The sequence below is a fragment of the Vigna unguiculata genome, chromosome 7, assembly GCF_004118075.2.
Source record: "Vigna unguiculata cultivar IT97K-499-35 chromosome 7, ASM411807v1, whole genome shotgun sequence".
NCBI classification, from domain to species: Eukaryota; Viridiplantae; Streptophyta; class Magnoliopsida; order Fabales; family Fabaceae; genus Vigna; species Vigna unguiculata.
In genome coordinates this window covers 33278078-33294913 of record NC_040285.1, presented here as the reverse complement: position 1 = coordinate 33294913, position 16836 = coordinate 33278078, and the positions used below count along the sequence as shown (strand labels likewise).

Below are 16836 nucleotides of genomic sequence, written 5' to 3'. Positions count from 1 at the left end.
AATTTTGTCCAAATTTTTTTTAATAATTGAAGTATATTTTTTAATTCATTTTTTATAAGATTAAAACTAAGTATAAATATTTTTATAAAATTAAGTACTTATATTTATCTTAAAATTTAGTGGTCAAAGAATACATTGACAAGATATGGGTTAATAATATACAATAACATAATATGCTAAAAATTTATTTTTAATAAAAAAATATTAGTATAACATTCATACAAATAATAAATTTGGTCTTGAATTGGACAGAAACAATATTATTTTACTTTGAAAAAAAAAAGTAGATAATTATATTGTTCTATTAGTATAACATTTTTTATACAACTAAATTTTAATATAAATATCTTAGTACTTAATGTTATTTATGCTTAATTACTTTTAATTTTATAAAAAATTGACTAAAAAAATCTTCTTCAATTATTTAAAAAAATTGGGATAAAATTGAACCAAAGGCACAAAAGTAGGGACTAAATTGAAACAATCAAGTACATATGAGTACTAAATTGAAATCAGTACAATAACAGTTGTCACACGTGGCATTATCCTGCCACATGGCATTGACATTGTCACGTGTCAAAACAGGGACTTGACACGTGACAACAAAAAATCTTTACAAAAAAAAAATTAAAAAATTAAAAAAAGTGTGAGATTGACACGTGACCTACCGTTAATGGCGTTAATTATTTCTTTCTGAAAGAGACCTGACGTTTTCAAAAATGAGGACGCAATTGACACTTTTTTTTCGACGGATACCAAATTGGCACACTCCTAACAAAGTGGGTACCACCGAATAATTAAACCTATTTTAAATTATGAAAATGTAATATAATGAATACAGTAGTGTAATGAAAATTTTCTTTCTTGTTAATATTAAAATAAATCTGAAATTTTGAATTTGCCTAAGAAAATTCAGGTGATTTAGTTATTTGAAAAAGAAAAGTATGAAATAAATAAATATTTAAGCGATTTATTAAAGATGAAAATAGGATGTTCTATCCTTAAAAATGTGTGTTGGATTATGATGTCGTACCGTTAAAGCATAAGTGTTAGCTGAAGTGTCCATGTCTTGTTTCAGGAAATTTAGAGAAGAAAAATAATTTTTTAATAATTAAATTTTAACAACCTTTTTTGAATGTGATATATTTTAACTAGTTTTTTCAAATTTTTTTATATTTCAAAATTATTTAGATGATCTCATCTCATGTTGTAAGAAAAAATTGACTATACATTATTATCCTTCAAACAAAACTGAGGTTAATGATATTACTTATAACCATTGATAAATATTTAGGTATAATAAAAAAAAAATTCCATTTGAAATTGTCTACCGTATGACAACTTAAGTATAAAAAAGTTAAAATCTGATTTTGGTCTTCATAACTGTAAGAAAATATTGATTTTGTTCTTTTATTTTTATTTATCTCATTTTGGTCTCAGAAAATTTAATGCAATCAAATTATTTATGTTAATATTATATTTAAATTTAATTTTTTGATTTTTTTTGTTTTTTAGAAAAGGTAAAAATTTGCCTCGTGATAGATTGAGAGAGAATAAAATTGTTCGATAACATATTATTTCAAACTTCTTTAATCTTAAATTTTAATATGAGTTTGGATCGATTATTAATTTTTTCTCTGTTCTTAAGTCTTTTTCAATAACTTATGGATTCAAACTCCTTTAATCTTAAATTTTAATAAAAGATTAAAGAAATTTGGATCAATTTTGGTATGAAATTTAATGAAAATATTTGTAAAATATTTATATAAAAATTTAATTTTATTTTAATTTGGAGAAGGAAAAATCATTTAATTCTTATAAAAATTTGGATTAAATTGAGACAAATAAAAATATAATGACTTGTGAATGAAAAAATGACATGTAACCTAAAGTGACATGTGACATTGCTACTACCACATCACATCGTCATGTGATACAATGTCAGTTTAACACGTGATAAAAATTTTATTTAACAAAAAAAAAAACACAAGACACGTGACATCTCCCACCGGTGTTAATACATACTAACAAAAAAACTTGATTACATCAATTTTTTTTTCAAATAAAGACTAAATTAAGATAAATAAAAAAAAAACAAATTGATATTTGTCTACAAAAATAAACACCAAAAACATATTTTAACCTAAATTTTGTTTCAAAAGTCTACCTAGCTCGTACAACTTCATATGAGACGAAACCTTTTAATTTCGTACACTTAACCAGCTTGACCCTATCATGTAGATTTTGAAATTTTCAATCCCATTACTGACCACAATAGATAAATTGACACATTTGGTAAATTAACCTAGCATAGATTGTAAGCCCCATTTTTTATATTCTGCCCTAAAGTTATGGGCTGCCTTTGTGAGTGGGCCTAAGGCCGGCCCAATGTATAAAATTCTTAGGTCTGCCCTAAACCTAGAGTTCCTTGCCATTTTCAGAAAAAGCTTTGTCCTTGCCTCGAGCCACAGCTGCCTTTACCTCTGCTAGGGTTTGGAGAAATCGCAGTCTAGCAAGTTCAGCCGCATTTGTTCCGTTCCGCGTAAGTCTCCCCAACTCAAGCTCTATGTTCGTTCAGTCTCTTCTTTACGTTTTCAGTTTGAGCCTTCTAGTGAACTCGTTTTAAACCTTGTCCTGCTGGTTTCAGTTCGCTAAGCCGTTCCTTGGGCTACTGTCCTTCGCCGCTCGAGTATCGGAAGCTCTAGCTCGCATCTCCCAGGTATGGGAAGTTAGAGCTCTTGTTTTCCAGTAGTTTTGTTCTGTAATGGTGTTGATCCCACTTGCATGATTTAAATCCTTCGACTTGATGTATGAGAATGCGTTGTATGCGAGTTTGGTTCGTTTTCCATGGCTATGCAGTGAAGAACAGTGGCGAGACCTGTTAATCTCGCCCAGGCGAGTCAATCTCGCCTAAGCGAGATGAAACTGGGAGCTCGCCTAGTGCTCCTGCGCGAAAAGTCGCCCAGGTGGCTCGCTCAACTTTTGAGCGAGCAGGCAACTCGCCCAGGCGAGAGGGATCTCGCTTAAGCGAGATCCCGCGTTGCTCATGCACCTGATTTTTGTGCTCTCGCCTAGGCGAGGGGGAGGCTCGCCTGAGCGAGACTGCCTCGCCTGAGCGAGACCCTCCAGCCTAAGCGAGGTGCTGGGCGAGGCAGTGTGATGTGGGATGTTCTTCTGGGTTTTGTGTGGATAATATTTGCTTGGTTTTGAGTATCTGTGCTAAAGGCTTGGTATGTGTGGGCATGATAGAGAAATACAAGTGGCGAATTATGTATAAAGGGTGGGCATGAGTTTTACATGAGATTGTATTGAAAGGGTTGGTATGAGAGAGGCATGATAACGATATGGATTGGAAGTCCTTGGTACGTGAATGGTTCATGATGAAACGAAATGTGTTGAGCCTGGAACATGAAAGGCGTTGACTTAAAGGTCGGTACAATTAACGTATACATGCGTAGTGGATATCATTTGGGTTGTGCGGTTGTGTCCTGTACGTGTCAGTGCATAAGTCCTTGGGGGTCTCTAGGTGAGGTCTCCGGGGTCGCGCTTCAGTGGTCGGGACGTAATTCCATGGCCCCTGCTAGTGGGTGTTCATGGTGGTGCCCCATCTGTATAACTAGGTAAGGATTCAAGGTAAGGTTGCATCCTGACGCTCCGAGGAGCCAGTTAGTCTCACTTAGAGCGGACTGACTCTTGTGGTGGGAGTAGCAGGAGGCCTGAAACTCATTAAGGGCTAACCTTGTGGTGGGAGAGATTTTGATTCATCGTAACACTGGTAACACATAGCTCAGGATCGAGCAGCTCAGGGTCGAGCAGAGGTATCCACCACAAGTGCAAGCATCCGCTGAATCCGACCAAGTTATACGTATCCGGATGAGTCGAGTCGAGTCGTAGTGTATTGAATGAAGAGTCATGACATGTTTGGTTGTTATATGGATGTGAGATGATGAAAATATATTTGACTGTATGATGAGTATGTGTTGGCTCTAGCTTACCCGTTTTGTTGCATGGCTGTGTTGTATGTGGTTGTTCTTCCTTGCGATGATCATCAACTTGGTTGATGGGAGCAGATGGGCGAGGTTCTCGTGGTCAGCAAGGGAGCGGTGATTCAGTAGCTTAGCCATCTGGGCTGGAGGCATTTTATTTACGATTTCTTTAGGGCTACGACCCCTGTATCATCTTATGATTCCTTACTCTACACTCTTTGTCAGATTGTATCTGTTTTATGTTGGCATCGTGGTGTGCCGGGTTGTAGGGGTTGTGTTAAGGACCCCAAGACTACGCTGCTATACTTTATCATGCGACGTTTTCTTTAATTTCGTTTAATAATTAAATGGGACGTTACATAGATAATCTATAAAGAATTTTTTTGTTTTTAAACAATTTACTTTTCGATCTATCTGTTTTATTCATTTTCTCCTGTTTTATCTTTTCTTTTTCAAATAACTCTTAAAATTTTAATCTCAAACTCTTTAAGTTTCATTTTCTTTTATAACTTTCAAGCCATTTTTCTCTCTCTTCTTAAGTCTTTTTCAATAACTTATGGTTTCAAACTCCTTTAATCTTAAATTTTAATAAAAGTCACGTAATAATACAAATATTTAAAATATATTAAAATTAATATAGCTATTAATATGCAAAATAATAGAAATTGTATAATATATTAGCATCAGCTGGTTACTATTAGCGTGATTCGAGTACAAGATTATATAGTTACAAAAACCTGAATTCTACGATGGTCATATAATTTATTAAAATTTTATATATGTAAGATAATTATTCACACTTTTATTTTTTTTAAATCTATCAAATCCATCTTTAAATACAAACGCAAAATATATAATTCATATTTAAAATATGTGTCTTCATCTAATGGTTAATATTTTTATTATATTTGGAATCATTAAATATAAGATTAAATTAATTTGACTATATTTACTTTTCAAAATTAAATAAATATATAATATTTAATAAAATATATCATCTGTATATTAAACTTGATAAATATAAAACTATATTGAAGCACATTTTCTTTCTATTACAACAAGTAACTTACATGCGAGCATGCTTGTTACTGTGTGAGAATTTCTTATGACATATTTTTCAAACTTGAAGTTTAGTTAATTATGTTTATCGTAGAGAACTTCGTTCAAGATATAATATAAAAGTTCAACTTTCCTTATGCAACGTAAAAATTATGTTACGAAATAGTTATTATTTATGTCTTACAAACAGTGTTGGAATAGAGTTACGAATTATTATTATTATTTATTACTAGCGTACAACGATAACGTATGTATGTATTTTTTAATTTTTTAAATATGAATTATAGTATGTTAGTAAGGGATAACAGTGTAATGTTATTAAGTTAATATATAAAGTAAATTTATATTTATTAAAAAAATAGTGAAATGAATAGATAAATTAATTGATGATGAATAAAAAAGTGATAAACAGTTTTATAGAAAATAGGTAAAAATAACCTTAATTTTAAAAAATTTAATAAATAATTATATCATAAAAGGTAGAATTGGTATTATAAAATGTGGACACAAAAAATAGAATATCTTTATATATTGATATAGATTATTTTTTATTTTCCAAAAATATAAATGGAAAAACGTGTCAACATTTGGTTTATCATATAAAAAAAAGAAATTTTTTTACTGAAAATAACTTTTAGTAAGTTATTTACTGTAATAATGAATTTAAAATTTTAGTGAAAATAATTGTTTTTTAACTTCTAAAAAACTTGTATAAATATCTTAGTAATATTTTCAACCAACACGACAAAAAAACATGATGCAAAGGCCCTCCCAAGATTATTCTCCTCTTGAAAGGATAACTCATGAACTGTCATAAATACCATTGACAATAGTACACGTGATAATCCTTGCTAAAGTATGCTTCTAGTGTCTACTTCTCAGGAAAACACGCCATCTTATTATTCCTTTGAACCACTTTCTCACCACCAAATTTTGTTTTACGTATCTAATGTTTAGGTAGGAAGGCAGGTAATACAACTACTATCTAACCCCACTACAACTGTTAGGTAACACAGGGGGTTGATATGAGTGAATCTTTTAGTCATGATCTAAAAATAAAATTTCTAAAATTGCAGTGACTCTAATTTGGGTGTTATTGTTTTAATCTGATCATTTAAAATCTCTTCAACTTACTCCTCTACCACCATTGTGCCGCTGTGGTGTTCCTCTCTGTTCCGCCCACTAAAAATCACCTGTGCCATGTCATGTGTCCACCCATGTTCGACCTTCCGAACAAAGCAAATTCTAAGCGAAATGGTAAAGATGAAAGACTACATAATTATGCATGATAATAACAAACATCGTATACTCCAAACACAAATCCGTTTTGCAAAGGAAACAAAAGCTACATCATTCAAACACAATGTTCGGAGGTTCATGCCACATCTCAATTTGACAATGAACGGGAAAAAAAAGGTTCAAAAATTATTTAAACATTCCATGGTTCATGCCGCATCTAGCAGGCCGTAGTTTATCAATTGAACATGCTTTACCTGCAAGTGCAACACTCTGAAGCTCGTCCTTCCTAAAACAGGACTACAATAAATGGTACAACTTATCAAAATGGCAACCTCAAGGTACACAGTTTACTCTCACAATCAAGGCATACAGTATGCACTGAATGACCAAAAAGAATTTGAAGAGTTTGAACTAAAGCAACAAGGGGAGTTCAGAAAATTATTCAGTTTCTCCATATCAGCATGCACATCCACTCCTCGGTTCATTTTCTGGAACTGCCGCCTCAGGAATCCCTTGAAAATATCTGCAATTGAAATTGAAACAAATGAGTTCCGAAGTCAGTTAAAAAGATATCTGCCGCCAATAACTCAATCTGGAAATAAGAAAATGCCAAACAGAATATGGCATGAGACTCCAAACAAGGAATCAATTTTAAAACGTTCATATGCATATTCAAAATAGCCAATGAAGCGATGTAGAAAATAAAAAACGTAAATATCTGTTTTATGGGATCAGGAAAAGTGCATAAAAAGTGGATGGTGACATCTATCAGCAGACGGAGAGGAGGCTTTCTCACACTGGCTCTCACCACCGCTACCATCCCTGTTCCAACCTTGTAGTTCGGGAAATGGACTAACAGTAGAAAGCTTCCTTTCCATTATCCCCCAAAACACAAACATACTCTTCAAATTTTTTCTGGAATCCGTAAACCAATTATATATGATTTGACGTAAATTGAGTTGGAAATCAAATTCCTTGGAACTCGTTAAAAATGGAATACATTTACTATGATGTTATAGTTTTACAGTTTCATAGTTATAATATAATCTCAAGCTGAATAACTAAAACTATCCTCGCTCCCTCTTTAATAATGCAGCAAGATATTCATCAACTTGTGTTAATATTTATATGCTCGACCTCCTTGGCTAACAGTAGTTGGCACTTTGCATGTATATACACATACTTACATGCCTTTTCCCTATAGTTAAAAATTATGAAAATCACACTAAACTAAAGACTGATGTTTTCATTTTTCAAAACGGAAAAGCTAAATACACAAACAGGATGTGTAATATTAAGGAGCAAACTCCAACTAGCTCCTCCCCCTTTGTTCTATAGGATTTTCATTTCACACAGAATAAAAATATATATAACAGTGACAATAACTCACAATCTACATAAAAGAAAACATTACTATAAGAATAAAGTCAAAAGCAGAATGTCATGCCCAAACATACATAACATCTCATAAGAATACGGTTTTTTAAAACTTAATAAACTATTAGCTGCATAAGAAATATGAGAAATTCATATTTTTAACCAGACAGAAGTCATGGAGCAGGAAAACGTTTGAAGACTCTCTACTAGACATTATGACTCCATAGAAGACCTGATAATTTGGACAATCTATTTATCACAACATTAAAAATCTGTTTGCTTCAATAACAGAACATCAAACTCAAAATTGCATCTAGTAAATTGAACATCAAACTTCCTTAAGAATTAATTGAATTTAACACTTATTGACAGTGGAAATTTGAATACCAAAAGAAGCTTGATTGAAATGAGTATCATTTTGATAGCAACAAGATAATTTCTTAGTTTAATTGTGCCTATGGCATTGATACAAAGTATTGTTAGTATGTTGGAAATGAACCAGTCATGATAGCTTAATATCAAGTGACAGCAATGTGTTATCAAGAGAAGTGAAATGGATCAAATATTGACCCTTGGACATTATATGAACTGTTAAAGTTATAAGTTTAGAACTTAAGGGTCAAATGTTCACATGAAAAAGTTGCATGACCACACATGCTCTATTCTCTTTCCCTAAAAAAAATTTGGGAACAGAAGACCATGGAGGGATATAAATGGTGACCTGATTAGCTGCAATAAAAAATAGAGCCACCAAGAACATTTGGCTCCTATAAATGAATATCAAACAAGCATTGCATTTTTACATCTTCAAAGTGGAACATCAATCTATCTTAAGCATCAACAGACATTTGTTTCAGAATCTTCATAGCTTGTTTTTCGGTATTGACATTTGATAGCAGGATTTAGGTTGCTTCTGCTTTAGATGAATCCTAGCATTTTCTTCATCGCGTTTTATCTTGAACACATTCACTATCATTTTTTTGTAATAAGAGTCTTCCTCACAATTACTTTCTTTCTAAACACTAGACACATAATGATTTGAATGAGAATTTACTGAAGATCATTGGGTTTTTTTAACAGTAGCTATCATTCCATAAATGAGTTTCACATCTTGAAATTAGTAATATCAATGAAGTCAATGCTTCAATAAATACTTTGAATCTGTTCATCAACCTTTGTTTTTTCAACCTCACCTTTTCTTACAAACTCCAACAATTTCGAAGTGGCATATTATAATTTTTCATAGCTTTCACTAGAGACGGCAAAAGCACGATGGACCCAACAAGCCAACGCATTGAATGCACCTTTTCTACCTAGGATTTGGAGGAAGGTGAAAACTCGTAACTTGGAAAACATACTATGATTTGACCTAAAATGCAAAATTACACTTCTATATAATATATATGAACAAAAACAACATAAATTGAGAAAATTACCTCTAAATCACAATATTTAAAACAAATTTAAATTGAAAAATTGTAATCATAATGTAATAATCTCCAAATAGTATAATCATAATGTCATAATGTTCAAACAGTATAATCATAATGTCAAGTTAACCTATGTGGGTGACTCATCAATGGAGTCTTCTCTTACTTTGGTTTCCCAATACAAAGGCAATGCAAGTTGATCTGATAGCTTAAGATGCAACTATATAGTAGTTGCATGAATAAGATGGAGTTATTGGTTAACAAATTAAGAGTGCAAAAGAAAATGGGTAAATATGCAACAACGGAGGAGAGTTTGGACTTTGCAGAAGCCATGCACAATAGTAGCAACTCAAAACATGCCATCAACATGGAAGTTGCTGTGAAAAACTGAAATTCTAAAAGAGAAAGCCTTAGATGGAGATATTCTTTCCGATGCTCTAGGTTTTCATGTGGCTAATCAATTTCTCATGAGATCATTTAATTGCCTTTAATGAACACAACCCTTTTAAGAAAATGGATGAGTTTAGATACTGCCGGCATCAATGCCAAAAGCACATCTAAGATGTAGTCTTGTGATTGCCTGTGAGCAATTCGGATTGACTTGTACAATACAAGCCACTAATATTTGGAAGAAGGGAGCAGATTTGGGAATTTCTTTATAAGAAAGAGATTCTGACTCCACAAGATGGAGTTCAAAAAGAAATCAAAATTTTCAATTAAAGCCTTTCCAAAATGCCAGCGGAACTAGCACTCTTCGGTGCCTTTGATGATAGTTTGGAAAATTACCTCAACATCTTTTTTCATATGCATAGCAGATAATTAAACAACTTTTCACAGAAGATTATGCTCCAAAGTAATTACTCTTTTACATAATATTCAAAGACAGTAATCAAATTTACATTAAATAAAGAACTTAGGCAAAAACAGAAATATGAGTCATGAAACGCATATCAGTGAACCATTTTCTATTTCTATCACTTCATTGACATTCCAACAGTGAGAGTCTGTAGATATGCCTTAATGCATACTAGTTGTATATTAAATATTAAACAGCAAGTGGTACTAACATCATAGACAATAGATGGTACATGTCTGGTACAGTTATATAGTAGTACAACTTATATTCATGTATATCTTCATAACTATCGAGAGTGAAACTTACATGTCTTGTTCGTGCTCATTGGCAAGAGCAGCCTTGGCAATACACAGGAATGCAGCATCAACATTGAAATCTTCTTTTGCGGATGTTTCAAAGTATGGAATATTCCCTTTTGAAGCACACCAATCCTTCGCTTTCTTCTCAGAAACCTGCATGTAAGATAAATAAACATTTTACACTCGGAGATAAAGTGAGAAAATTTTAAAGTGTAATAATATTTGCCTACCACTCTACTATTCCCGCCATCAATATCAATCTTGTTTCCAAGCAAAATAAATGGAAATGTCCTTGGATCGGGAGGATTTGCCTGCATCACAAAAACACAACGAGAACAGAAAGCTTATTCAGCAAATTCCAACATTAGTAGGTAATAAATTAGAGTTAGACAATTTGTGAATGTTGTGAGCAAGAGATAAAGCATTTGGAAAAGGACAATAATTACCTGTTTCAGAAACTCCTCATGCCAGTTGTCAAGGGTATCGAAAGACTTCATCACATTAACATCATACGCAAGAACACAGCAATCCGCGCCTCTATAAAAAGCAACCCCGAGGCTTTGGAATCTCTCTTGCCCAGCAGTATCCCATATCTATCAATCAGACACAGAAAATAAACACATTGGAACACAAAACAATCTTCACTACAACCCTAAAACAGAAAAATTCAAAAGAACACTGAAATACCGTTGGAATAGGAAACGAAACCCACTTGTAGAGTGACAAGTCTGTCGTCAATCTGAAGCTCTTTAGTGACAAAATCAGCTCCAATGGTAGCCTTGTATTGCTGACTAAACTTCTTGTGCACGTATCTACACAGTTAGTTAAGGTCCACACACAGCTAAATTCCAAAAAATTAAAAAAAAAAAAATCAAAATAAAGGACGTAAAGAATTATCAAGAACTATAAAAATATCATCAAAATAACCAAAGAAACAAATCTGATAAACTTTACAGATGCACTGGCTATGATTACAATTACAATTATAATAAATGATTGTAAACCAAAGTGAATCCGAAAAGCGGTGAAAAACCCGCGACGCGCGGCGCGTGAGGATACTGATTCATCAACGAGGTCTTTCCCACCCTGGCAATGGCAAAATACGAATCAGACAAAGCGTTTTCAAAAGCGGTGTTGCGGGAAAAACACCAAGAACGTACCCGCTGTCGCCGAGAACAATGACCTTGAGCAAGGTTCGTCTGCGCAACGACATAGCTGCTTACGGTGGGGGCGCAACGCACTCGGTTGTTCCTTCCTTCGCTTCTTTATTGATGGATTTGATTTGGAGGTCAACTACGAGCACAAAAGGGGAAAAGAAACGCCATTTTCGATCGCTTTCTGCACTGCTCTTGTATTAAACAGATTTCGCCAAAAACAATAAAAGGGGAAAATTATTTTTCCTTTAATGAATAAATTTCATGGACTAAAAAAATAACTGAAAAAAAGGTTTCTGACAAGGTTGGTCTACTCTCTTTAGTGGATGTTTAAAATTTAACTACGAGAAGTTAATTTTGGAATTTATTTTTATGGAAAGTTAATAGATGCGGAGTCCTAAATTAAATTAAATTAAATTAAATAGATTAAAGAGGTAATTAAGTAAGACATAATTCAAGTATAATTATAAGAGAGGTGTTGCGAGATAAAGTTACGAAGCGTGCATGAATGATGGCACGTTGTGGGTGATCTATCAGATCCAATAATATCGCTCTGACTTGTTTGGGAGAGAGAAGAAAAGGTAACATCAGAATACGATACACACCTAGAAGATTCCATCCTAATTATTTACGTGAATTGAAATGGACTATTCAATCAAAAAATAATTAACCAATCTACTATTTCAATTATTAAAATTACAAAATCGACTTCTCATTGAATTGATAAATTGGTACAAAACAATATTAAAAGCCACTTAAAAGTGATTAAAAAATTTTAAATTTTTTAAATATTAATCTTTTCTACAAAGTAGTTTTTTTTATAAGATTGAACCTAATATAAAACAACATGATGAAACAAAACATGGCTATGCTAAGATAGTTTAATTAAAATTAATCCTAACTTAATTAATTAAGATCCATCCAGATAAGTTCTATTAAGTCATATTTGGCGATATTTGTCTTATATTTTCTTGAATTTAATTGTGAAATGTTCGATAATTATTAACATTTCAATTAGAGGATGATGAGTATCTAAGACGATATCATCTCAACTTGAAGATGATAAGTATTTAAGACAATATAAGTATAGGAGGGACATGCCCCTCCCGTTTCTCCAACTTTATATATATATATATATATATATATATATATATATATATATATATATATATATATATATATATATCATTTGATATTTTAAAGAACTTTATATATTTTTCATGCTAAATATGATTTAATTTATGAGTTTTGACATTAAATTAAAATTTGTCTCTATTATAAATTTTAATATAGTTTGATTCCTAAATATTATAAATGAATGGATATAATCATTTTAACCCAATTATTTTAATTTTTTTTAAGTATAAACGCGTTTCATGTTACAATTTGAGTTATTTACACAATTTATCACGTTTCTGTTTCAACATCTAATGAAAAATGTGTTTGACATATAAAAAAATAACATAATTGGATTAAAAATACCATATCCATTCATTTTTTAAGTTTTTGGACTAAAATATATCAAAGCCAGCCAGTAAGGAATTTTAATTTTACATCAAAATTTAAAGACAAAAAACATAATTATTTAACCTTTTATCTTGACACCCCCTAAATTTTGTCTGAAGATCCGTCGATATCATATTGAATTTGAAGTAAATAATTACAAAGAAAATATCTCATAATTATGTCATGATCCTCATAAAAACAATTATATTTTTAAGAATTTGATTATCCATCTTAATTAGATATAGTTCTTTTATTTTATTTTTATACATATCACTCAAACTATTTACCATGAGTTAGGGTAAATATAAGTTACAAATTTTGTGATTTCTATTTAAGTTCATTGTATAAAAGTAAGCAAATTGTTCAAATGTTGATAAAATATTTAAGTGATATAATCTCTCATTCAAGTAATAGTGTGTATATCTTTTTAGGAGTTGTTAAAGTGATAACGCCTTTGTCAAATATTATTCTCATATATTCAAGAGGTAGTTTGATTTTCTCACTCCACACATGGTAAATGTTGAGTTAGAGATACATTATCTTTGACTTTATTGAAATCATAATTGTATAAATGAATATATCAAGTAATGAAAAAGAAAATATGTTTGTTTGGAGATAATCACTAGAAAATAAAAATTAAGTTTAATTTAACTTTAAAAAATTAATTTGATAAAATAATATTTATATTCACTTATATATTATAATTTTGTCATGTTTATAAATGATATTTTTATTTTACTGAACTTTGAACGATGTTTGATCTTTGATACATTATCTCACACCAAAAATATCAAGCTTTAGACTAAAACAAAGCTCAATAATAAGTGACAAAATATACCAAATTAATTTTGTCATAATAAACACGTCATAAACATCAATATTATATTAATAAATAAAATTTAAATTTAATTTAATCTCATAAAATATTTAACATTCATATCGAGAACATCAAATATAGTAATAGAAAAATCAATCATAGATGACATGTTTTAAACTTTGATTATATCTTAAAAAAAGTAACTATTATATAATTTTAAAAGAGTTAAAAAATTTGCAATAATTATCACAAGATTGACTTAGTACAAAAAAATTTGCATATCTCTTATATTATAATGGTTTAATCACAGGTCTCCGTTTTCATTACAAAATCTCAATTGGGTCCTCAATTTCTAGGTCGTCTCAATTGGGTCATACTTTTTGACAATTTATTTTAATTTGGTCATTTTTGTTAGGACATCACTGACGACGTTAACTATGTGCTACGTGTCAATTTGTGATTTTTTTAATTATTTTGTAGTGTTTTAAATTAAAAAAAATTGTCACGTGTCAAAATATGGTTGTCACATGTTAATTGTTTATGTGAAAAATCTTGATTTGGTCATAATCTATTTGTAAACTGAAGTAATTTCATCCATTCCAAATTGAGACTAAATTTTACTTTTATTTGGACATTATAATGATCTTTTTATTATAATAAATATTTTTAACCAAATTTATTTTATTTAAATTTAAATTTTGCATTGAACTTTATTCAAAAATTTTGTTTTAATAATTTTTAAACAACTTTATAAATTCAAATGTAAAATTTTAAAATAGTTTTATATAAGTTACAAAATTCAATGCAAAATTTAAATTTAAATAAACTTAATTTAGTTAATATATATATATATATATAATAAAATATAATTATAATATTAATATAAAAGATAAACTTAGTATCAATTTGGAAGGGATGAAATTACTCCAGTGTAAGAAGAAATTATGGATAAATTGAGACAAAATAACAAATACAATGACCAAATCGGGATTTTTTATATAAATAATTGACACGTGATAGTTTTTTTTTTAAATTTAAAAATTTTAAAAAAAATTAAAAAAATTAAAAAATCATAAGCTCACACGTGAAAAAATCTAATTTGACACATGTCCACTACTTTTCAAAAAGAAAAGTAAGAAAAAATTTAAAAATATAAAAAAATTATAAAAATTATAAAAAAATCACAAACTAACACTTGACATTCTGTTATAATAATGTCTTAACGGAAAAAACTAAATTCAAACAAATTTTCAAAAAATATGATCAATTAAGATAAGTTAGAAGAAGTTGACGACGAATTTTGTAATAAAAATAAAGACCTTACTTGTGATTTAACCTATTATAATTTTTGGTATTCCTAACTTATGTAAAATATAATATTAGCAAAAACTACCTTACATTAAATATTATATTAATAAAACTAAGATGACGATTAAGTATTCAATCAAACTTTCTCCCATTAACAGTCCTAATTTAGATAAAATGATATTAAAATATAAAGATTACTTATTCAATTAGACATTTTCACATTAAAAATCTTAACGAGATAAAATGTTTACACTAAAAACTTAATGAGATATGAGATATTTATAATACTCGTAAAATGAAAAGAAATTGAACTTAAAAGACAAAATAATAAGAAATAATTAGAATTTGAAAATATAAAGTCGTTTTTAGCTTGTAAGCGCTAATTATACTGTGTTTATGTAATCCTTATCTAACTAATAACATATCTATGAAAACAATATGTAAAATTTTAAACAAAATTAAATATTTCCTTAAATTTTTTTTGAACATGTTAAAAAAAATCATTAAAAATATTATATTGTTATTATTTTATCAATTATACTGTAATATAAAGAATACTTTATATTTTTCTATTGCCTGTAAAGAATTCATCTATCTTTTTAATTTAAACTATTAACTATCATAAACAACAAATCAATTAATGCTTTTACAAAACCCAATTTAATGAATTTAATATTCATATTTAATTATATATGTAATCAAACATCAATAACACCATTAGTTTTATAGTTTTGCAACTTTATAAGTTTTCAAATTTCGCAAAAACTGGTTAAAAAATATCCATATAAGTTTATCATAGTTTTAGTTAGTTTTTTTTTTTTTAACAATATAACTATTAATTCTTGAAAAATAACTTCTCATGATAATTTCTTTTTAATATTTCTCACGACTGGTTAAAGACAAATTGGTTTTTTTAACAACCATTAAGAATGTTAATTGTAACATCCCATTTAATAGTTTTTACACTATCAAATAAAACATTATATCATGATCAAGCACACTATATAGTACGAATAACAGTCATATATAAGTATATACAATGAGTGCAGTCATCCAAAATAACCATATAAATCCCTGATAACAAGTATATATATATATATATATATATAAGAAAAAAGGCTAAATTACACGTCTCAAGACTCCACAGTATTTGGCCCAAAAACTATCACAACATTCAAGCAAAAGATCAACTCCTGCTCAGAAGAGGGGTGTCATCATTTGGATTCGACTTTGCTCACACCAACAATAGGTGATCATTGCAAAGGAGAGCACACAAGGAAAACAGACATAAACAATAAGGGTAAACTAACTTGAATACGAGAGTTCATGCAGTTTAATATTGCACATCAATCCGAACTTATCACATTCGCCATCAACAGTTAAACTTCCATAACACAACATAATATACACGACTCTATACTCAATATTCGGATTATGTAAGAGACGTTGGAGCTCTTGGTGGCTTGCACCTGTAATGGTTCCCAAACTCTGTAGAGTCTGGACACAAGGGGTTATCACCCGACCGTTCCCAAGGTAAGTCCCCTTCGTGTCTAGAACTTGATCAAGTCCAAAGACTAGGACCTCCTGCTACTCCTCACGACATAATCCATTATGCTCTATCTGAACGTGAATGATTATTGGAGTTTCAGGATACCAACCAATACAGATTCCTTACGTCCTTACACACACTAACAAGTTCACCTGAATTTCCCTTGAAATTCTATTCCAACCACAACTCCTCATAATTCATATTCATCCAATTTCATCATGCAATACATTAATAATGACATTCCAAGCATATAAGA

General features: G+C 30.2%; 1 protein-coding gene and 1 long non-coding RNA gene across 2 annotated transcripts; one reads left to right on the top strand and one right to left on the bottom strand.

Moving 5' to 3' along the window:
- The first annotated feature begins 2445 nt into the window (after window positions 1–2445).
- Window positions 2446–4292, top strand: LOC114189964. Its single transcript, XR_003605751.1, has 3 exons — window positions 2446–2542; window positions 2648–2719; window positions 4071–4292. It is a non-coding gene; the product is annotated as an uncharacterized LOC114189964 (long non-coding RNA).
- Window positions 4293–6327: 2035 nt separating this feature from the next.
- Window positions 6328–11724, bottom strand: LOC114192221 (ras-related protein Rab7). Its single transcript, XM_028081864.1, has 7 exons — window positions 11407–11724; window positions 11306–11332; window positions 10959–11058; window positions 10693–10839; window positions 10477–10557; window positions 10254–10399; window positions 6328–6807 (listed from the first exon to the last, which is right to left on the bottom strand). The coding sequence occupies exons 1-7, from the start codon at window positions 11457–11459 to the stop codon at window positions 6741–6743; spliced, it is 621 nt and encodes a 206-aa protein (XP_027937665.1). The 5' UTR covers window positions 11460–11724; the 3' UTR covers window positions 6328–6740.
- Window positions 11725–16836: the final 5112 nt, after the last annotated feature.

What these genes read in the sequence shown, in the direction of transcription:
- LOC114192221 (XM_028081864.1), bottom strand. Translation starts at nt 11,459, where the DNA reads ATGTCGTTGCGCAGACGAACCTTGCTCAAGGTCATTGTTCTCGGCGAC. An exon ending in AAGACCTCGTTGATGAATCA is followed by an intron (nt 11,059 to 11,305) that starts GTATCCTCACGC and finishes CTAACTGTGTAG; the next exon opens with ATACGTGCACAAGAAGTTTA. An exon ending in AATGAGCACGAACAAGACAT is followed by an intron (nt 6,808 to 10,253) that starts GTAAGTTTCACT and finishes TTTCAATTGCAG; the next exon opens with ATATTTTCAAGGGATTCCTG.